General features: G+C 44.7%; 1 protein-coding gene across 1 annotated transcript; it reads left to right on the top strand.

Annotated features, from left to right (window-relative positions):
* Positions 1–1486: 1486 nt before the first annotated feature.
* On the top strand, positions 1487–21856 carry LOC306793302 (bromo adjacent homology domain-containing 1 protein; the record flags this gene model as incomplete). The annotated part of the gene is made up of 7 exons (XM_079290863.1): positions 1487–1596; positions 16307–18058; positions 18825–19183; positions 19451–19610; positions 19729–19808; positions 21277–21368; positions 21667–21856. The coding sequence occupies exons 2-7, from the start codon at positions 16327–16329 to the stop codon at positions 21854–21856; spliced, it is 2613 nt and encodes an 870-aa protein (XP_079146989.1). The 5' UTR covers positions 1487–1596; positions 16307–16326.
* Positions 21857–22920: the final 1064 nt, after the last annotated feature.

The following is a 22920-nucleotide window of genomic DNA, read 5'->3' as shown; positions in this document are numbered from 1 at the left end:
TTTCCAGCTCACCAAATTAAAACGTGTTTGACACTTGAATTTTTACACTTTCCTGCGGAGTTAATCAAGTGTGATGGTGTGAACAGACTAAAAACTAAAATGCACGGTTGATTTTGGACATCCAACAAGGAGTGTGCCATATGTCTTGTGGTTTCAGACTCTCTACTTTTTCACCACTCAAATGCTTTAATTCCACAGCTACAGGCTAACTAGTGTTCAACTGCAACATCAGCAAACATCTACACTACAATGTCCTGGAGCAGGTCGCTGAATTTTCTTTGCTCTATTTGTTTTGTTCACAACTTACAGAACACTTGACTTGTATGGACGTTTCATACTTTATTGTTGGTTGTTGGTACTTTTTGTATATATTTATATATATACAAAAATATACTCCTATATATTTCCACTATTTGTGCACAGTATACACAACAGTTCTGTATTTTATTTACTTTTATCTGTCCAGCTTTGCTGTCCATGAATGTCATTTATGGACTGTGCGTGCATCAAAATCAACTTCCTTGTACGTGCACGCATACTTGGTGAAATAAAGCTGATTTCTGATTCATAAATCTCTGGTTTATGCTTTGGGGATCATGCATGATTATATGGTAAATATACTCAATCGTGTTCAATTTCATGGGGAAATATGAAATTGGGTTGGACCCACGCTTGCAACCTTCGGCATGGAGCCCTTGCAAGCAGGTCTTCCTGGTTTGAATATCCCACTCCAGAGGCACACGGGTCCGCGAACAGGTGCTCACAGTGACGGTCATCACCGTGTCAAATTAACGCCACAGAGACGCCCCCCCCCCCCACCCACCACCCCCCTTAAGAAAGTTGACGGGGTGGGTCCCAAAAGAGGCAACCCCCTTAGCCTGCAGTTACGCGTGGATACCCCTTTAAAAGGCTCACCATGTTGCCATCACATGCTTCAGCACAGAAGTAGGATGAGGATGTTCTTGTTGTTATGTAAAACACATTTATGTTTGTTTCTTAAAACGGGACCGGAGAGTCTGCTGAGGATTTCTTCACTTTTGCGTGGCAGTAGGGGCCCAACCACCGCCGCAGTCATGTTGTGCTGCTCGTTGTTGTTCAACACGCCGACTGGTGCGCAAACTGAAAGAGCTGCGTGCGGTGTTAATGCCAAGTGGCGGATATAAGCGACGTGTGTGCAGGCTATACGCACTCCAGCAGCAGCACGCGAAGGGTTTCTTCTTCTTTCTTTTTCTGAAGCCGTGTTGGCGTCGCAACAGTGGCTGGGATATATAAAACAAATGAAATAAACAACCCAGCTCTTCTCGGAAAGGAGTGCTGCGAGAAGAGAGTAGTTTTGCTCCGTCTCTTCTTCCTCTCTCCTCTCCGTCGATATTTTAGAAGAGGGCTTTTTCCTCTCGAGTGGAGTGGCGACACATCGGCGACATTCGCGTATTTTTTTTAATTTTATTTCCTGCAGTTTGAGCTGCATCGGTTCAGCAGTCGGACGAGGCTGACTTGCCGTTTGGAAACCATAAGGTGCCCACCGACTGGCTGCTCGCACCGTTTGAAAAATTAGACGAGATAGTGCCCGCCACGCAGAGAGAGAGCTACGTTACGGTAAGTAGCGGCTGCTCCACATTATCTTTCCTCATTGCTTTTTTTTTTTTTTTTTGTATTCAGGCAGAGCATAAGTGGTTTGCATGGCCAGCTTTCCTCTTTTTTATTGTGTGTCTGTGTGTGTGTGTGTGTGCATTTTAGTAATGTCTGGAGGACGTTGCAGAGGCAGATAATGGCCATAGTGATGAAGGAGATTCCCAGGGAGTGGTACTCAGTCGGACTGACCGTGCAATGTGTGTTATCATAGCCTCACCCCCTCTCTCCCTCTCTCCCTCTCTCTCCCCCGTCACCTCCAGCAGCAGCCTCCAAAGTGTAATGTCAAAGCGATAATAGTGCTTTGTCCGCGGAATAGACTGAAACAAGGTCAAGGAAAGGGACACAGCAGCCTGTGAGCTCACGAATATCATGATTGGCTGGATGGATGCGCGATGTGTTCACCTGGCTGTGTGTGTGTGTGTGTGTGTGGGTGCGCACGCAAGAGGGGTTACAAACTTTACGGCACATAAAGCCTGTGGCATTCCTCGGTGGCAATAATATCTATTTATTTGCTCAATGCCTGCTCGTATTGGGCCTGTTTTAACGGGCTACTAATATATTTTTGAACATAAGAGCCACTTTAATATGAGCGAGGAGGAAATATTAGTCAGTGGAGTCGGTGGAGAGTGTGTGTTGCTCTGCTCAGGTAAACGAAGGGGCGTCGCAAAGGCCAACGCAATTAGCCCACATCACAGTTGGCCAATTCGGTCAAAAGGCAGTGACGGGGTGATGACATCATGGATAAACCTCCCGAGGCGTGGGTCGTCAGTGGATGATCTTCGGCAGGAAAGAAAGAAAAGTGGAAAGAGAAAGGCTCCTTCTTTTATTGTTGAGTGAAGTCCTTTTTGGTCACATACAAATGAAACATGGTCCAAACATTTATGTGAAATCAGTGAGACGCCTGACCACTAATGTATTACAGAGCACTGCCTGCGTGTTGACATTTTCCTGTTTGTGCAGATGTTAAACTGACTGGAATCTGGAATGAGATGCAATCCTGTGCATTTAACTTGTTGTTTTGAACCCTTATTCAATTATACAGTGGCGGCACGTTCCCTTTTTAATACTTGCAATTCATGCACTTTTAATATCGGGGATAGTGCATCACAAACCCATGTTTAAATATTCCATCAGCAGTGGTGGGAGAAGTGCTCAGATCTTTTCAACTTAAGTAAAAGTACAAATGCAACCATATAGAAATATTATACACACGTGTTATATGGCTGCACATGTATCCAAATTGCAATAATGCCGACTGTGGTTTTCAAATGGCCGGAGGAGAAATGTCAAGCAGAGACGTTGTGGCCTGCACATCATATCATACTTTAGTAAACATCTTTCTGTGGTTCAGATCTCCCTCAAAAAATCCCTCCATAATCACTTAAATATGTTTTATTAATGCATAAATTACACTTCAAGTGTAAACTTCATTTAGCAACAAATTGGTAGAAACTTAAACAGGAATCACATTTCCAGTATATAATGTACACGGTATGTTAACATGGAGCTGAATTGAATAGATCGGATACCCGATCCAGCTATCGGAGTCAGTAGTGGCCTGATACTTGATCTCGGTATCGGCTGGTTGAGGTGGAGCTTTTACGACTTATATTCGGGTCGTTTAGTGGTTTTCAACCTGGGGTTCAGGCCCTTCCAAAGGGTCACAAGATGAATCTGAGGGGTCGGGAGCTGATCAGCGAGTCAGGAACAAAGAAAAGCAGAAACGTTCTGCCGCACTAATATGTATTCAGTGTTTGGCCTAATCGATGCCTTAATGTGAAATGAAATGGATAATCCGTTGCCCGTAACTCTGGTACAAAGACGCTCCAGCAAGACTAAGAAAATGTAACTGGAGTGCGACTGATCTGACTGAACTTAATAAATATTTATTGAACTTGTTTTCTCAAGTTCAGTGAAATTTAACTCCATTTTTATTTTCAAAACTCACGAGACGACTTTGAATTAATCAGTCTAAGTTCAGTTAAGTCACGATTCTATGACGGCAGCGGAACAAATGCCTCATAATTGTACTGAAGTAGAGTATTTGAGTAGATGTACTTACTTTCCACTGATGTGGATCAGTCACAAAACTAGCTCAAATCTTAACGTGAGAGCTCAGTTTAAGTAGACGTTTGTAACTTATTAATGTTCTTTCTATGTTTTAATAATCACTACTAACCGACTGCCACCTTTAATAATTATCTCTTGTTTACACATAAGTGACTTGCCTCTCTTTTTCTGCCAAGTCTCCTTTGAGTCTCTTTTTTCAGTGCCGCCATGAGACCATCAGTGTAAATGAAGGAAACGTGATCTGCCGGAGACTCTTTGACGCACTAGTTTATTGCAGTTGAACATTAATCTTTTGGAGTTTCTTCAGCAGACTTGTACTTCACCATGCAGCACCTCTTTACCACATGTTGTCTTTGATCCGACGCACCCCACCTCACTAAGACATGATAAATGTCATAAAAGTTAATATAGAAGTGTTCAAATGACTCCCACCTAGACCCGCCATTAAATAGCCATACAGGACTGATAACTTAGTTACTGTGAAGGAAATCCACTGTGAATTATCAATGGACCTCTGCCAACGTCCACATCCAATGCTTAAATCATCACTGAGATTCGGGCCTTTAGAGGAACTTTTGGATTAGTGGGACATTTTGGATTTTTAAATGGTCTGGGTTTATTTAAATGTAGGGTATTCTATCACTTTGTATCATCACTCAGTTGTGCAAATCATTTTCAACACTTTGGCCTTAATTTAATAGAAAAACCTAAAAGCTGCACAAATCTGAGGCAGTACTCCGTACTCAAGTACTGCATACAAGTACAATTCTGAGGTACTTTACTTGTATTTTTATTTTATGCTATAGTTTATACTTCTACTCTACTTTATTTCAGAGGGAATTGTTGCAGCCTACCTTTTACTCCACTGCCGGTAACTGACAGCTATAGTTTAGTTAGTTTTCAAAATAAGATGTTGCACGTAAAAAAATGTGATAAGCTTATAACATTCAAAAAAGTAGCATCAGTAAGTACTTTAATTAGTAGTAATTGTATTTAACTTTTCAATGCAAGACTTTAACTTGTAATAGGATATTTTTACGTTGTTGTATTGTTGCTTTTACTTAATCTAAAATATTAAATACATGTCTGATAAGACTCTATCACTGCAGGAGGTACAATGCTGATTTGCTATAGCTCGCTGATGAAGGCATTGCAATATTTATACATTTGCAGTATTACAAAGAGGTATCTTTAATGACGTTACCAGGAAAAAATGAATAAATTATAAACCAAACAGGACTGAAACCTTAAGGATCGCCGCTTAAAGTAAAGATTTTGAGTGATTCTTCCACCACTGCACTCAGGTGTGACGTACTGCGTTGGATTGTTTCGTCGATTTTAAACAAATTTGAGGGCTGAATTAAGCCTTCTATTGAAGGATGCTACATGATGAAACCTATAGGACTGCTGTACACCTCGACTAATCCTTTACTGCTAACTAACTTCCCTTTTTCTTTTACCTGTAATAGAACACCGCTCCACTTAAAGGTGCGATTTACAGGATTAGGAGCATTTTGATTGCCTCTCAACGGCTCTCAACATGGCAACAGCTGCGCTGGCGGCTCATAAAAAACGGTGCCAACAACGCTAACAGTGCAAACTACGGCAAAAGTGCTGACAGAGCTAACAGTCTCTGCATGAGGGGGAAGCGGAGGGTGGGTACTACGCTTCCGCAATTGCGCTGTTGGTCGGGACGGCGTTATCGGCTGTAACCGCCGTACGAGCGCAGAGCGGAGCGGCGGCCGTCACCTATAGCCAGTGGGGCAGGCTCACATGCACTAACATGCACTTTAAGTACGGTCCAGTTGCGTGAATAGAGGGAGAGCGACTTCACCCTCTGCTCTGGTAGACATCACTCCACTATGTCTTTACACAGCAAATGCTATTGCACCTTTTTTTTAAAGTCTCATGATCTGTCACTGACTACATTTAATTTCATTTGAGTGTAACATCGAATCATGTGTGCACCCATGTGTGTTTGAGCAGCCTCATATAGGTGCACCTTCCGATGAGGCGCAAGATTGGCGTCATGGTTGCTTGCTTTCATTGGATCAAGGCTTGTTTATGTTCCTTCACTGTCATTGTCCTGAAGAAACCCGGTTACCAGACACCTGCTTTCTTTTCACGTCTCTGAAATAAATCCCACCTGCTGGATGGTTTTCTACCACATCCATGCCTCACACATTTATATAAGGAAATCTAGCCGGAGCTGAAATCCTAACATGTGTGGCACAGTCCTGTCATGGTGATGTATGTTTGATTTTTATAATTAACCCATGGTGGCCCTTTAAGTAGAAGCTCTGCCCAGATTATTAAATTCATGTTCAATGCCCTGCCACGCTCCTTGTGCACAGTAGCTGATGCTTTCATGTCGGCTCTCAACTTGAAGCCGGCGATGAGATATAGGACACCTGAATGAAGAATGTTAGTTGTGCTGAACGTGTGTGTGTGTGTGTGTGTGTGTGTGTAGTGCTTTGGGGCAGCAGATTAATGTGTGGACAGAGGTTGGATCGCCTCTGTGTGTCACTTTCAGCGATCCATCTCTGCTGAACAACTAACTTTCACTACACACTTTTTTCCGGCTTTATATTCTCAGTGAGAGGATGTTTATGGAACCATCAATATGAATCCAACATAATAGGAATAATAACCAGTGTCCAACATAATACATAGAAGCAAGTCATCTTGTGCTTTTGACTCTCAGCTGTCATTATTTTTGACGTATGCTCCTCCAACGGTTTGTCAGCAACACATGTCAATTTCCACTTGTTACATGCGTGCAGTCTTTTCAAAATAAACTTCCGTCTTCACAGTTCATGAAAGATAAATGTTAAAATGACCTTTGATGAACTGACAACACACTGTGACTTTAGCTTATGACAACACTGAAAGGTTAAACGTTCTAAGACAAAAATACGGACAACTCCCAGACCCGACAACACTGTTGTAAGGACCTGTCAATCACAACGTAGCCCCGCCCTAAAGCATCCCCTGCTTTATTGTCTGTTTGACTCTAAATGGACCACAATGTACTTAATGAACATCACGTTGTATTGAAGAAGACTTGAAACTAGAGATTGAGACCATAAACTCATGTTTACTGAGGTAATAAATCAAGTGAGAAGTAGTCATTTTCTCACAGACTTCTATACAATTGACCATTCGCAAAGCTGGCCAATCATCTCTTTTTCTTTTTTTCTGAATAATTTAATATTTTACGTACTACACTGGCAACTACAGTACAGTAAAGGATTTCTGTCCACTTGGAGAAAGCTAAACAAGCTGACGACACGACATTTTATCACCTCATAAAGTTTTACCATGTTATCAGATGTGTTTATGTGGATTTAACTATGCCGGTGATGGCGGCGTTCCAGCTATTTTGCCACAGTTTGACATTCCTGTTAAGTTTTTCACCAAGTAGGAGATGTCATTGCTTCATGAACTGCTGTTCAGACTTTGTTGCTTGTAGTTGCAGTCTCTAAACGATACGACGTAAAGGCATGAACACATTGGCATTCAGTCTGGCCACCTGATAAGTGTCCAATAATTATTCCCATTTTAGATCAGCCCCTGCAGGAAGTTCCTATTATATGTTCAGCGAGTTTAAGACTGATTTTAAGAGTTGGAAAGCAAACTTAGAAAACAAGGCTGTGATGACGATTTGAGCTGAGAACACATCTTCACCAACTGTAACCCTAAGACAAATAAGTGATTAATGTAACAGTACTGACAATCACTTGAGTTTCTTTCTCCACAACCCAAAAAGGCTCGACCTGTTACAGGCACTCTTTGAAGAGTTTGAAGTGACGTAATAACAGAGTCTCCAACTGTATAATTTGGCCCTTTCAGCGCCATTTGCTGCTCTTAAAAAGGGTTTTGAGTACCGTAGGTAGCAAAGTGGCTGCTTTCATGAATGTCAGGTATTGATTCCTCATCTGACAAAAAAAAGCCCATTTAAAGCTTTCTGGAGCAAGAAAAATGACACGAAGAAATGTGTTTTAAATGTAAATTGCAATTAAAACCGATAAACTTAATATTGTGGAGGGCTTTTAAGTGGTGGTGTGCATGTTTAAACATCACCCTTCTGTGATGCCAGTTTTATGACTATAATGACAGACAAGATAAAGAATGGGTAACTGAAGAGTTTCAAATGTTGGTATTTATTTCTTCTAATTCACATGTAGTCTGTGATTTTATCAGATTATTGCCAAACAGAGTTGACAGGCGTGAAGTCTGCAGGACGCAGTTCTACTTAGAGCTTTTTAGTAAAGGTGCGACTAGTGTTGTGACATGAAGCGTGTCTTTGACGTTGAAGAAGGAGGCGGGCGCTGTGTACGGACATTATGGCAAAGTGGCATTGAGTCACAAGCAACACCCAGAACCTGTCCGCCCTCAAGAGAAACATCTATTGGCGCAAGTGCAGGGAAACCACACTGCTACACCGCCACTGCCTCCTCTTGCTCAAACGAAGACATGCTTTCAGTCGCTGCACCTCCAAGGTGACTGCTGCACAGAGATACACTCTTCATTGCTTCATTGTTCCACTGTCAACAGGCAGTATGTAATGGATTTTCACAAACCTGAATAAATAAAGTAGCTCATTATGGTGCGGTGGAATGTTACGGAGTACTCTACTGATGTATACATTTCAGGTATTTACTCTTTGGTTGGATTCTAGATGAAACGCTTGGAATATATACGGGTTTGAGGTAGAACCCCTTATGGTGAATTTTTGAAAGCACCCTGAGAGGGTGGAAATGTTCTGGATAGTTATGGGTGGAACCATTACGTCCGAGAAGGGTTCTCTGTAGAACTTCTCAGAGAGAGCTTTCTCAGAGGGTTCTTGATATAACCTTTTTATGTTTGTGTTCTAGGTAGAACTCTCCAGGAACCAAATAGGGTTCTCCTATGAGGACAAGCCGAAGAACCCTATATGGTTCTATTGGCACCTTTTTTATTTTCTTGTTACTCTTAAGAGTGGAATATTGTGAAGGACTTATGCAAATCAGAGGCAGTCCTCAAATAAATCCCATAAAACACTCACAGAAAACCAGTGAAGATTCTTCTTTCTCCTCTTTACATGCCACACGTACTGTATGTGGGTATAAGTGTACCATGAGAAATGTCTTTATGAATAATTAAAGGCCATTGCAGAGGTGAAGTTAATGTGTGGACATTTTCCTTTTTCTATGATCAAACGACTGAATGTAGACGATGCACAGGCACCCGAGTCGTCTTTCTCTGAGGCCGAGACAAAAATGTGGTCGACCAAGATCTGGAGTTCTGCAGCGCTGGTCAACTCCATATAATTACAGGATGTTAGAGACGTAAGAGCCGGTGATGGAGGGGAGACGCTACGGCCCTATTATTAAAGACTATTGTTATGATGAAACTATGTAACAATAGCTACAATAATGTGAAGAATTAGCTCCACTTCCACCAGCTACACCACAACACACTGCTTAATGAAATGCATCATGGATTCTATATTTTTGATACGAACATTTTGTTGACGATACTTCTGTACCTCCGGAAAAAATACTGCACTTTTGTGTCAAGTATTTCTATGGCGTGGCATTACTACTGTTCTACCTGAAGAGTCGAAATACTTATGGACAGTATGTGTAGTTGGACGACGTACCTCTCGTGGAGTTAGCTTGGATTTCATCGGGCCGTTCGGAGAACACGAGCCCCCTCTCGTGTGGTAGTCTTTGATGTGAATAGTCTTGGGCTCATCTTGGTTGTAGGGAGCACCGGTGTCGAATATTAGCCCGATACCGACTCAAATATCTGGGTTGGGTATTATTTATTAGAATTTTTAATTCCTTATGAAGTTTTGGCCAATTTGTTGTTTCATTAAAAGGTTTCTTCTTAAATTGTAATTCCTGATCACTTTTTTCCAAGTTGCCGGCACACGAATTGTAACAATGTATTCATTTGTTACATTTAGTTTGAAAGCGAGGTTTACAGCCTGATGTTTCCTTACACATGGAAGGAATGATCCCAGTCTCTTCAACATAGTGAGACATACAGACTGAAAAAGTCCGATCGGCCCATCACTACCTGGTTCCAATCGCGGCTAGTTTAACGAAACCTTTAATTGATTGTGACTTTAACAAAATGCAGATATTTTGTGAAAGGTAATTTCTGAACCCTTTAAAAGCACATTAGATTCAATGATTTCCCAACACCTGCAGGGCCATAAAGAGCTGCTTTAAAGTGAGTTTACATCCCATCAGAACTTTTGCTAAATGGGAAACATTTACAAATATCTCCCACGCGCCACACGGGACAATAGCGTCTGTAATGCATTTCTCCTTCATTCGGATTTCTCCAGATGTGTTTGAACAGTCTGGTGGTTCACTGGTCGTGGTTTGGTCACGACGAAATGACAGGGTGAGGCAGTCTGTGTGGCGGGGGGTGGTAACATCCATCGGCCGTGATGTAGCGCCGCGTTTTAATGTCGTGGAAGTTAAAGACGTATATGGTGACTTATCACCCTCCGTCGCAATGCACACGTTGTGTCTGTCGGTGTGAAGCGAGGCTGGTCCGACATCGCTTCAGATTAAGTTTTCTGCAAAAAAAAAAATTATAAAAAAAATCGGGTATAGAAGCTCAACCAGGAAGAGCTCACACACGCGCGCACGCACACACTCACACGGCGCCACCGACCGTCCTCGCGCTACTCCTCCCCAGCTCTCCCAGTTTACGGAGCTCTGCCATCGCACCAGTCCGGCGGCTTCCTCCCCCCTCCCCCCTCTCCCCCCTCCCACCACCACCAACACCTCCTCGCTCGCTTCACCCGCAGATTTGTTCGACGGTTCCCGGCTGTTGGCAGGAGGACGCGTGCGTCGGCGAGCCGTAAGTTACCAGCTCGGTTGTTTGTTGCTATTTCAACGCCTGAATGTTTGAAGTTGCGCCGACCGCTCAGCCGTCCAGAGAAGAAGGAGCGCAGAAAACCCTTTTTTTTTCTGGCTTCGTGCACCAGAAGCGGTACACACGGGGTGGGTGTGGGGGGGCTGCTATACGTGCCATATCCTCCCTAGGACCGGGATCAGAGCAGCCACCGTGTCGGTATGAAGGAATCCGGTTATAAAATGTGATCAAGAGGTGGTGACTGCCCTTTATTTTGCTTGGTGTGTTCGGGTAGCCCCCCCTTCCTCTATCCAGCCCATATTTAGAGCCTGGCTGTCTACTTCAGATGAGAAAGCTACGTCAAGCCGTACTGTATCCCATCCTACTGTGTTGCTCAGCCACTGTATGCATCTATACATATATTTATATTTATATGTACGCATGCATGCAGCATAAATGTATGCATTAAGTGTGCATGTGTGCAAACCTCCCTCCACATCTCGGATGGTGTTCAAGCTCTAGGCTGCTGTGCAAGTCTGAGAATAAAAACAACAACAAAGCAGACAGTGACCCAATGTTTGACGTGCCTGGAGTCCTTTTTATCTCTTCTTGATGAAGCTCAACATGCCAGAGATTCGTAGCTGCTCGTCACCAGCTGTGACATGAGGAAATGTAAAATAAAAACAAAAAAGGCCTCTCAATCTGACCCCAACGAGTTAGCAGCTGGTTAGTCTTCACCTGGCTCTCACCTGAAAGTTGAAAGGAGCCCCAGAAGGTTGAGGTGTGTTAATTACAGGTGTGATATTGTCTGATGAGGAGGTTGTGGCTGTAGCATGTGATTTGGTGTATTGCATGTGTTAATTGGTTGGATAATAATTGTGACGCTTTACAGTTGAGCCAATTTTCAACCACTGACGTCTTTATTATAAATTATGGAATTATGAGCAGATACAACTACATTTTTCCTTCTTAAATTCGTCTCATTTGAAGAAGTTGAGACTTGAAATCCACAAATTAGGGACTGTATGAAAATGATTAGAGGTGGGAGGGGAGGCAGAAAAATGGGGGGGGGGGTATATATTTAAATTGAGCTAAATTGAAGGCTTTCGTTTGCTTTCATGCGAGAAACGCAGGATCACATATCACACGAAAATCCATCTTGTCGGACATCAAGTAACGTGTTTCAGTAGCTACTAGCTGGGTGTGAGTGAGAGTTCAAAACAAACATGGCGTCTCCTGAAGAGGTTAGCGTAGCATCAGTTTTTATCAGAAGGGACACTGAAGGCTTTTCGAGATGAAACATTTCTTTTGGTCTCCTGACTCGCTCCGGCAAGAGTTTGATTGACAGCTGGTTCATCCAATCACCTGTGCCCGCCCTTTATCCAAACTGTTTTCAATTACGGCTTCTCGGATGGTTCTGTGTACCAAACCATCTGGCGGGTCGGGTTAGGTATTGGTCAGGAAATCAGGAAGTGATTCGAACTTTTTCACATTTCAGGAATATATTTAATTCGTTCATTCTGCGGCGGAAATGTTGCAACGGCAACAGAAATGGAGACTTGTCTGTATATGTTTCACTGTATTGCTATGTTGTTATGGTCTCACGGAGAGGGTCCAAAGAAATACGTTTGACTTTCTCACAGTCACTTTGAGAAAAGAGTTTATAGATATAGTGTAGTTTATAAATTAATGAATGTCTTTTTTTAACAATTCACATTCATCACTGGTCTATAAATGCAATAAAACATAGCTACAGCTGCAATTCATCATGTCTTCAGTAGTTTATGTGTGTATATATATATATATATATATATATGTATGTATACATATATATAACAAACAGTTTTTAACGTGCTGCACATGTTAATAAATAATTAAAGGGGCAGTCCACCCCATAATCAAAATGCACGTTTCCTCTCACCTGTAGTGCTGCTTATCGATGTCGATAGTTTTGGTTTGAGTTGTCTAGTTTTGGAGAGAATGACCGTCGAGATATCTGCCTTCTCTCGAAACGATTAAGACAAAAAGAAATGGGAAGGGAAATAGGAACCGTTTTTCTTTCGACCATAGTTCCTACATGAAACTGCTCACAACAACGTCTGCGGATTGTCTTGAATAACCGGGTCATGCTTTTTGGAAAGAGAGATTTCTGTTGAGTCTTTCAACTGAGCCGAGTGTCACATGGTCCCATTATATCGGAGAGAAGGCAGACATCTCTACAGACGATCGCTCCAAGAATAGGCAACTCGCCAACACATCTAGAGTGATAATTGGACTACAGGTAAGAGGAAAAATCCTTTTTTAGATTTTGGGGGTGAACTGTCACTTTAATAACAAACCTACATATACAGATAAACCTACATATACAGACCATATATTTTCTATTAATTATTCCAGTTTTAATCCCTAACCTACCAAGTATTTCTCAGCCTGAAAAGGGGACATAAAGCTAAACTATCGGGCGACGTATTTAAAACTGCTGAGGACACATAGTTTGGGATGTGTGTTGTACTGTTAGTACAAATATACATTCATGTAATATTCTTAAAGTGACTCTTAACTTGTGTGCTATTCACCGCTATGTTTAAAGATATGCTGTGTGCCAGTTGTATCTCTTATCACCGCTGCATTGCTGCTTTTTCTGCTGCGTTGGATTGTATTTATTGTTTTAATGAATATTATAATTGATGGGTTTATAGCTGATTTGGGAGCCAGTGCCAGCTACTTTGTGTTGGACTGAAGCAGTTCTAGTTTGTTTTGATGGTTTGCTTCATAACTGCAGCTTCACGAAGATGAATGGCGTCTGTAGATCAGTCAGTTTATGTGCTTGGATTCTGTGTGATCGTCTGGGCCGCTGTCTTACACACATCTCCTCCAGAGTCTGGGAAGATCTTGGAAGTCTTATCATTAAAAAATAAAATAAAGACGCATCCTGCTGTGCTCGTGTTTGATGCTCTGAAAGGAGCTGATGGTCAGTTTTCTGACCAATTAGAGACGGAGCGCAGGGTCATTGATCTTCCCGTAAATGTGAGATTACTTCCTGAGCATCACGTGGCCTCGCTGTATTTTGAAGAGCCAAATTGCCGGCCAGAACGCTGCCACATGAGATAACATCTCGCAGGTTCTTCCCTCCAGTGTTTCCTCACCTACACTTCTCAGACGTGACCCAAAAAACGGCTGGTGGAAAATTATCTTTGTGGTTTAAAAAGAGTCTGGATGAAAAGCCCTGTATCGAGGTTATTGGTTAGACGTCAGAGTTGCTTCAAATCAACATACAGACTTTCGGTTATTGAGGTCGTTTAAAGCCTTCGTCTGTCATATTCTGGACTTCAGAGTATGAGTATGTCACTCTGGTTTTGGAATTTCAGTCTCAGCAGGCGAGGTCACTCCGCGAAACGGATTACATGTTTGAGAAGCGCAGCCGAGAGTTACCCGTCCTCATAATGGGACAAACACCTCCCGATGTTGTCTTTCATCAACATGCTCCGTGAGTTGTTCCATAGCTTTCTGTTGTTTAAAGGTTTTCCAACTTTCTGAGGTGGAGATATGATGAAGAAATTATATTAAATCCTGTTTTTTTTCCTTTGGGAAATGTGGAGTTCAGGAAGTTGTGCTTCATTTTCATGAACCCTGGAGCTACTCTCCTATTGGCTCCGGCCCTGGATCAGTCTCCACATTTCGGTCTTGGACCGCCTTCACGAGCACAGTCAGACGAAATCCAACACGTTTGAGAAATCTTGTCGGGCTGCGACTGTTTGCCAGTCGTCAGCTGGGCCAAAGATCTCCGGCCTTGAATGAGTTCACGCGACGGAGGAATCTGCACGAAGCATCCGGCCCTCGGAGCCTCACGCAGACGAGCTAGTCTGAACAGACGCCGGTAATTGTTGAAGCACAGCTTCATGCAGAGTGCAGCGGCTTACTGGGATCAGACTCATGGCTATGAAATAATCATGACACCTGAGGCAATTTAATTGAATGCACCGGTCAATTTTATGATTTTGCATCCATGTCATGTCTTCTTTCAGACTAGTGGAAAGACAACATCCAAAATACACATTCAGGTGTTTATTCTATTACTTTGTCTGCAGATTTCTACCAAAGTTACCGTTCGATCATTTGTATATTTACAAAAAACAACATTTCAGAAACTTTTCATACAGAAAAGAATCGTCTTAATTTAAGTAATCAACCGGGGAAGTTTCATGGTGATATCTGTTAGTTATTTTTTCTTTCCTGTGTTACTAAAAACAAGGGGTGAAAATAGATCTTTTTTTAATGGCTGCTGGCAGTATTTTCTAATACAGGGAGTGATACCAAGAGATATCCACAATTCACACACAGCAGTTTTTTACACACAATTTAGTGGGGGGGGGGGGGGGGACCACCTGTTTACACTTATGCCAACAAGAATGTGTTCAGTGAGATAAATATTAATTCAGTGTGTAGTTCCTCTTTAAGTGGGGATTTCATTAAGCGATTCTAGCTCATTATGGGATGTAATGGGGTAGAACACGAAGCTCTTGTGAGTTGGAAAAGAAACCCTCCGTTCAGTTTACAACAGGAAAGTTGAACGGTGGAAAATGTATAATTGTATTTGCTGAGGGGAGTTCTTCTCTGTGGTGCAGATTCTACTGTGTGTACTGTTTGTAAATGCGGATCTCTAACCGTCTTATTAGGCAGACAGTAAATCTTTATGACCCACGCTCCGGTATAAAATGAGATTGCCGTTCCCTAAAGACACGAGTGGAGTCGTGATCTGTATACGGGCATTATTTAAAGAACAGGTAAACATAAACACGAGGCATTCATTGGCTGTTTATGTTCTAATTTAACAATGAGCTACGGGAGCGTTTTTCTTTATGAATACTCCCGAGCTAATTGCTCGTTGCTATTTGAGTTTAATTGCTAAATGATTTCACAACGAGCTCAGGGAGTATTCACGGTATGTATGCATAACGTCCTCCTTCTCTACGTGATCGCAACATTCAGATATTGATGTTCAACAGTAATCACACCTTCCCGTTCAGCCGGCTCGTTTACTTCTCTTACTTCCCTCAGTTGAACTTTGTTAGTGAGGCGCTTTTTGACATTTTCTTTTCAGCCTAAACAATTGGCTCTAACAAGCTGCTATTTGCATGCTGTGTGCACACGAGGTGATAAGGCAGTGAATGAATGACAGAGTGCATCAGTTCCCTCCATGCTACATAAAACACACACACACACACACACACCCGTTATGAACAGCTGAGAGCTCGCCGAACGAGCGGATCAATTCACAAAACCATTGGGCTGAATGTACTCCTCATTAAACTTCTTCATGTGTTTGCTTGAGATGTTGCTGTTGTGTTTGTTTCTAAAACAAAGGCTTATGTAAGATGGTCGATATCTTTGTTGCGCTCGCGTCTCGTTGGTTCTCGCTTGCTTTTCATTTTCTTTGTGCCTCAGAACCTTCCACGCCAGAGAAGCACCTCCAGCTTTCTCTAGTTTATCGTCACTCCAAACCTTTTTTTTTATAATGTTCCCTGCTTGGTCCATAATGCACCTTTTACCCTCACCATCACTCCTGTTCTGGTGCCTGCTGGTCTTAAACGTTGTAAAAATGTAAAAGCTGTAAAGATGTTGCGAGATGTTTCTGAACCAGCTCTCTATGGATCTAATTAAACGCTTTGTTTGTAAGTACTGTATTGTGAACAGTGAAACTGGGACAAACATAAGTTTTGACTACTTGCCGGTCTCTTATCTCCAGGCCCCGTGGAGAAGCATGTGATGACTCACGCAAGACAGAAGGGTTCCCTCAGGCCGAGCGACGGCACGGCCGAGTGGTGGGACAGCTGCCCTCTGTGGCCACATGGTGGCGCTATGGGCGACGCCTGGCCTGAGCGCTCACTCCGATTCGGGAGGACGAAGAAGATAAGTGAGGTCATCAAGCAAAGGAAAGTCATGGCCAAGACGGTGAGCGAGAAAAAGGGGAGGACAGGAAAATCGGACCAGAACGGAAAACTCGACCGGAGGCGTGACAAGAAACGGGACAGGAAGTCGTATCCGTTGCGCGGGCGGGCTGCGGGTTCAGATGGGGAGGGGCTCAGCTGTCACGTCCTCCTCACCCGATTGGAGGAGAGCATCCGAGAGCAGGAGGGTTCTGGAGAGAGGGTGCGAAGAGATGCGTGTCACAAACCCAAACCCAAATCCAAAAAGTTGAAAGGCATCGAAAGAAAAGAGGCAAAGTCGTTCCCAAAAACCAAATCGAAGTCAAACAGCCCAAGTCGTGGCGAGTGCATTAATGACCCGCAACCTCGCAAGCGCAGGCTGGCCTCTCTCAATGCTGAGGCGGTGAACAGTCTACTGCTTGAAAGAGCTAATGAGTCTCAGACGGCAGCTAAGCAGGCCAGGAGACGGGAGGAGGCCACCAACGGAGGGATGTCCCCGGATGCAAATCCAGCCAGGAGTGGTGTCCCCCGAGGCCTGAAGGCCACACGAGGAAACGTCAGCAAAGTAAAGTCTCACAAACTCAAACGGTGCCAAAGGTCCAAGAAGGCCAAAGCCAAGCGAGCAGAGATGAGTCAGGAGAGTCTGGACGCCCCCGCACCGAGACGGTTGGCTGGACTCAACGCTGCAGCCCTGCTGAAGTTAACCAGCTCCTCTGCTACCAGTAAACCGAGAGTAAAGAATGTGCCCACAGCTACTATCACATCGGACTGCAAGGCTCCCGCCGCGGCCTCGACCCCGAAACGGCACGCCGGGGTCAAACACAAGGGGCGCTCACAGAAGCAGAGCGGGAGAAAGGAGGCTCCCCTGCACAGCGGCTGCACGGCCTGCAAGAAGAAGGCCGACTTTGAGCCCAAAGTGGAGTGGGACACCGGCAGCTGCACCCGTCGACTGACCAAACCGGGCTACCAGTCTCGCAGCATGCTAGCGTACCCGCTGAAGCAAGTGAAGGAAGAGCAGCTGGAGACCGACCTGAGCCCGTACTACTGCTGCCCCCCAGAGGGCTCGGTGGAATACTGCCACCGCTTGGCCTTCTTCCTGGGCCAGCAGCCCTACGGGGGATCGGACGACCCGCCGCTCAACTCGGCCATGGCCCCCGTGAAGCGCGAGTGCCTCGTAACCTCGCCGCCCCTGACGCATTCCCACCCGCACACAGCCCTCACCCCCCACCCCTGCCTCTGCACCGCCGACCACTGCTTCTCCAGCTACTACGTCCACATCGCCCACCCGACACACACCGGACCGACGTCGGCGAACCTGGCCTCGCGACCTCTGAACTTTGCCCCGGCCGGTCTATGCCCCAATCGGATGACTGGCTCCAAGCTGCTGGGGCCGCGGGTGTCCCACGGCTCGAGGCTGCCCCACCCGGCTTACTGCAACTCGGTGGCCTCGCCCTGTTACGGGGAGGCCTGCGGGATGGGAGGCTACACCTACAGAGCCATGCCTCCCGTCACCAGCAGGGGCTGTTCCTTCACTACAGGGTGCACTGGATGCACACACGCCATCAAAACAGGTGAGTGGAAAATGGAGATCGATGTCGTATTTCAGTTACTATGAGGAAATAAGTACACGAAGCGCGTTAAACAAGTAACACTGTGACTGACTTAACAACCACATTTAGCATCGCTGATGGCAAATTCACGATTATTATGTCACTTCTATGATTCATCCTCTTAAACCCTCTTTGTGTCGCTGTTGTTACTAAAATAAACGCATATCTCAGAGATGTGACTTAAAGAACTGAAGAGCCCCTTGTTGTTTGCCTCAGGCTAGTTGTGTTGCCCAACAAGTGTGAAGATTTCTGTTTTCTTTTGTTGGTATGAGCTTTGAAAGTGCCCAAAGCTTGAGGCTGTGACTTAGAGATTCCTTGATAAGGAGCTCTTGGCTCATATGTAATGTTTTGCACAACAATTGTGTGTGTGTATAAATATAAAGCTGGACTGATGAATAAGATAAAAGCAGCATGCTGTTTTTAAGCTGATTTACACAGGGACCATGAAATTTACTAATGTTATGAAACGTTTGCGTAACAACAGCCGCTGCGACCTAAAGTTTGATAATATTAAATATCTCTGGAGCGCCTTGAGAGAATTTCTTCATATTTTGTCGCCTTAAACTCAAGGATGAAGTTGTCAGGATTTGGTGGTGAAAGGTTACTGTGACCTCACATGCTCAGAGAGAGATTGTGTTATTTAGTCTTTCAAAAGTGACTGTCTCGCTTTACGTGCACATTTCACCTCTTTTGTTTTCTTGCTTTTCTTCTCCCGTTACTGCTCCAGAGGGCTACTCCTCCCCTCAGGGTGACCACAGCCCCTCCATGCTGGTCCCCCCCTCCCTGCCCATGTCCAGCTGCCCTCTCTCCAGCGTGCCCTCCTCCACCCAGACTCGACCCCACCCGCTGACCCCGCTGTCGGGGCGAGACCAGCCCCAGGCCCGGCTAAAGCTGGCCACCGAGTGCCCTCGGAGCAACGAGCCCGCCACCGGCTCGCTGTCCGCGGGCCGCACGCGGCTGCCCCGGAAACAGCCGGCGCCCCTGCCGAGCCTCAGCGGCGCCAAACAAAGGAGAGTCAGCCGCAGACGGGCCACCAACGGTTGGAGGCCTGTTGGAATGCCAACGGAGAGGGATGTCTTTATTGCGGTAGGTTGTTTGTGAGCGCGTCTCTGAGTAGAGAGGATGAGCAAGAGATGAGAGAACTCTCTCTCTAGTGAGGATTTTTTCCCCTCCTGTATCCCACTACCTGATAATACCAAAACCGTAGCTGCTACCAGCTGCAGCTCGAGGGTGAGGGGGGAGATAATTGTGTTTTGGCCACGCAGCGTCGTGTGACAGATCCCTTTTTGTCTCTTATAATGAGAATGTCGCTGTCGTTGTGTGTGTGCGTGCATGCGTTGGTGTCTGTCGCAGGGAGAGGATGAGACGGCCCCGCGGCAGTGTTATGAAGGAGTGGAGAGGGACGGGGAAGTGATACACATCAGAGACACTGTGCTGCTTCGATCGGGCCCCAGGAAGAAATCCCTCCCATACGTTGCCAAGATATCAGCGCTGTGGGAGGACCCCAAAACAGGTAAAGGAGACGAGGAGGGGCGCGATCACGGAGAGAGATACGGTGGACGGACGGACGAAGGAATGGCCAAGACTATTTACCTCTACTTGTGTGTGTGTGTGTCAACCTTCCTCCTCAGGAGAGCTGATGATGAGTCTTTTCTGGTACTACCGACCTGAGCACACACAGGGAGGCCGAGATCCCAGCGCACACTGTGAGGTGAGGCTCGATTTAATGTTGCCCGGTCGTCAAGTGTGAAAAGCAAATAACTGAAGTAAATGAACACGTGACGTGGAGATGTGTGCAATTAATGGAAAATATGAATGATTAACACAAATCATAAGAGTACATATAGAGAGAAAATATACAATATAACCATGAAAGTGTGAAGTTGTCCAATAAAATGTTATTTCATGCTGCTTTTTTTTTGCAATGAAAGATTTTTATTGAAGGTTATTTTGTATTTCACTCTTCTATTGCGGAATTAATAAAGAGCCGAGTTTTTGAGATTCTTTATTTTGGGACAGCAGTTACAATTCCAAAGAGAAACATCAGGACAAAATCTATTTTATTTAAAAATAGAGTCATTTTGGGAGAGTTACAGTGAGCGTGCAATGAATATAAATCAGGGGAGACTTGGGCAGGGGGGGGGGGGAGATCTATTTTCTTAATTAAAACTACTTTACAGGGTAAATGCTGTGTAAATTCCTCCACAGAATCTGTCCATCTGGGCTTTCCATGTTTGACCCACTTGGTCCAGAATTTAATGAGCACAATTTTCTGAAGATGAAGAAAAGACAGAAAACGTCATCAACTATATTTACCCACTCCTCTCCTGCCGGGTGTCTTGTTAAGTAGTTTTTACAAGTAAATGTTAAAATGTCAAACATTCATCCATCAGGACACCTCGTCTGAAAATCAACATTTCCAAAAAACAACTGGGAGCTGAGCTTCAACAATTTACTTGATTATTTCAAATTGTGATGGTTTATTACATGTTTCGACTGTCTATATATTCATATGATTTCTCATTTCATGTCACAAAAGGAGGACATTTATTGTTGGTGCTGCTTGTATAATGTTCTACAAACAATTTGAAGTTGCACAAAGTGAACTTCCTGTAACGATTGTGAAAGACGGAAAAGAGATTCAATTCTTCATCACTTGTTAATAATATCTTCTCTTTGTGCACGTCGAACAGACATATCTGATGTGTTCGAATGTGGGAGGAAAGATTATTTCCTTTCACATATTTATTGTTTTTTTCGCTGTAATAGACATTTTGCAATTATCAGTTCATTCATTACAGGCGATGATGCATAAGAAAACAATGAACAAGCTGTCTCTGCTGCTGGAGACGTTATCATCTTTCCCTCAGCAGCCCTGGAACTGGAATGCACTTCAGTGTAACCGCAATGATGATATCTCCTGCCACCTCAGACTAGCACAGAGAGCAAGAGAGGAGAAGCAATTTCACCGTTAGGAAGTGGAACAGCACAGCCGTGTTGAGCAGGGTTTTTGTAATGTAAGGTGGGAACATGCAGCGTCACCGTCCTATCGCACGGGAACAATGAGGGTCTCCTCTGTGCGCACGCTTCAAACGTGCTGTCGTCTCTTCCGCCCCTCAGCCGGCAGCATGGGAGGCACTTGTGTTGATGTGACATTGTACTCCCACTGTTGGTTTCAGAATGAGATTTTCGCCTCTCGGCATCAGGATGAAAATAGTGTGGCCTGCATAGAAGACCGATGCTACGTTCTCCCACTAGCCCAGTACTGTAGGTAAGTACAGAAACGGCAACACACCCCAGCGACAGATGTATTTTTTTAACGGGTTTGAAATCGTTGCGTTTCATTAACGCCTTGGAAGGCTGTTATTCTGACTTTCTTACCGCACATCTGTGACACTGCAACTGTTAATGAATCGAGGGAAACACCAGGCCGTGAACATTTGCTTAGAAATCAATTGGAAAATATCTGTTTCGAGTTCAGTTGCTCGTTATTTTTCAAATAAAGCCACAGAAGCATGGAAGACATATCTCATTTGTTTTCCCTTCTGATTATTATTCATTTTTTTTAGATTTTGTGCCTTGGTGAAGCGGCGTGCCGAAGGCGCCCCACCCGGCAGCACCAGCGTGGTGCCCTGCTGTCCCGACTTCGCCCCCCCTTCCCACCGCTGTGTGCCCACGGACGTCGACCCCGAGCTGGTGTATCTCTGCCGGCACGTCTACGACTTCCGCTTTGGACGCATCCTGAAGAACCTGCAGTAGAGGCACAGACGGGGTCTGAATTAATCATAACGTAGCTCCCCCTCCGGCACAGAGGGCGGTGGCGAGGCGGGCTGCTGCAGGACTAGACACCCTCGTCTTTTATGCTGGGGATGGTAATGAGTTATCAGAGTGAAGGGGGGGGGGGGGGCTGGTTTTGGAGATGAAGCAAAAAGAGTTTGACACATTATGAAGCACAGATCCCTTTAGTTGACTACAAAGAGGTTACAATGTGAGAGATGAATCATCCTCAATAAGAGCACCAACATTTCCTGGTTTGGATGAGCGATGGAGAGAGAATTCATTCATCAGCTGGGGTTTTTTTTTTTTCAGCACTCTGAGCCCCCAACCTTTGCCTTCTCGCCTGCCAGTAATGCTGAACACCAGGCTGGACTGTGCCACTGTCGGGGCCGCGTTTCCCCCAAAAAGCGTCTTAGCGCAACAATCATGTTTGTTCCATTTGTACGCCGATGGCTCAGGAATGGTCCGGCGCTGAGGAGCTTCTGGGGGGGGGGGGGGCGCACGCCTGCGCTGTCAGCTCAAAGTTAAACGGTGTTCAACCAGCCGGCCTGAAGGAGCAGCTAACGGAGAGGTGTGTGTGTGTGTGTGTGTGAAGGAGCGAGTGGGAGAAGCGAGTGTTGTCGGTGTGGATAAATGTGGGTACGAGTGATGGTTTTTTTTCTTCTTTCCCCCTTTTTTTGCTTTTCTAAGGAGGCTTTCAGGCAATCAAACCAAACAAAGCAGCTTCAGAGGAAGCGGCGCTCTCTCTCCACAGCACACTGACAGGAACATTTTCATCTCGAGTGATGCTCTGCGCAAACTAAAATGCCGTACCTGAAGGGGGCTTGTGAGACAGATTATTCCTGACCCAGCTCGGCTCTAGAGCGGGGGCTTCTGCTACTTTTGGTCAGGACACTAAAAATGGCTCCAAACTGATTTTATTGTTGAAAACACATTTTGGAACGAACATTTATCTCGGCCGCGGTCCTCGTGCCAGAGAGGCTCTTCTAACGGTCCAACAGAGAAGGCCGATGGTTGTTTTCCTCGTATTTCTTTCACCTGAGCTG

The sequence above is a fragment of the Melanostigma gelatinosum genome, assembly GCF_949748355.1.
Source record: "Melanostigma gelatinosum genome assembly, chromosome: 19".
In the NCBI taxonomy this organism is placed as follows: Eukaryota; Metazoa; Chordata; class Actinopteri; order Perciformes; family Zoarcidae; genus Melanostigma; species Melanostigma gelatinosum.
Note: the sequence above shows the minus strand (reverse complement) of the source record. Positions and strands in the feature narration are given on the sequence as shown.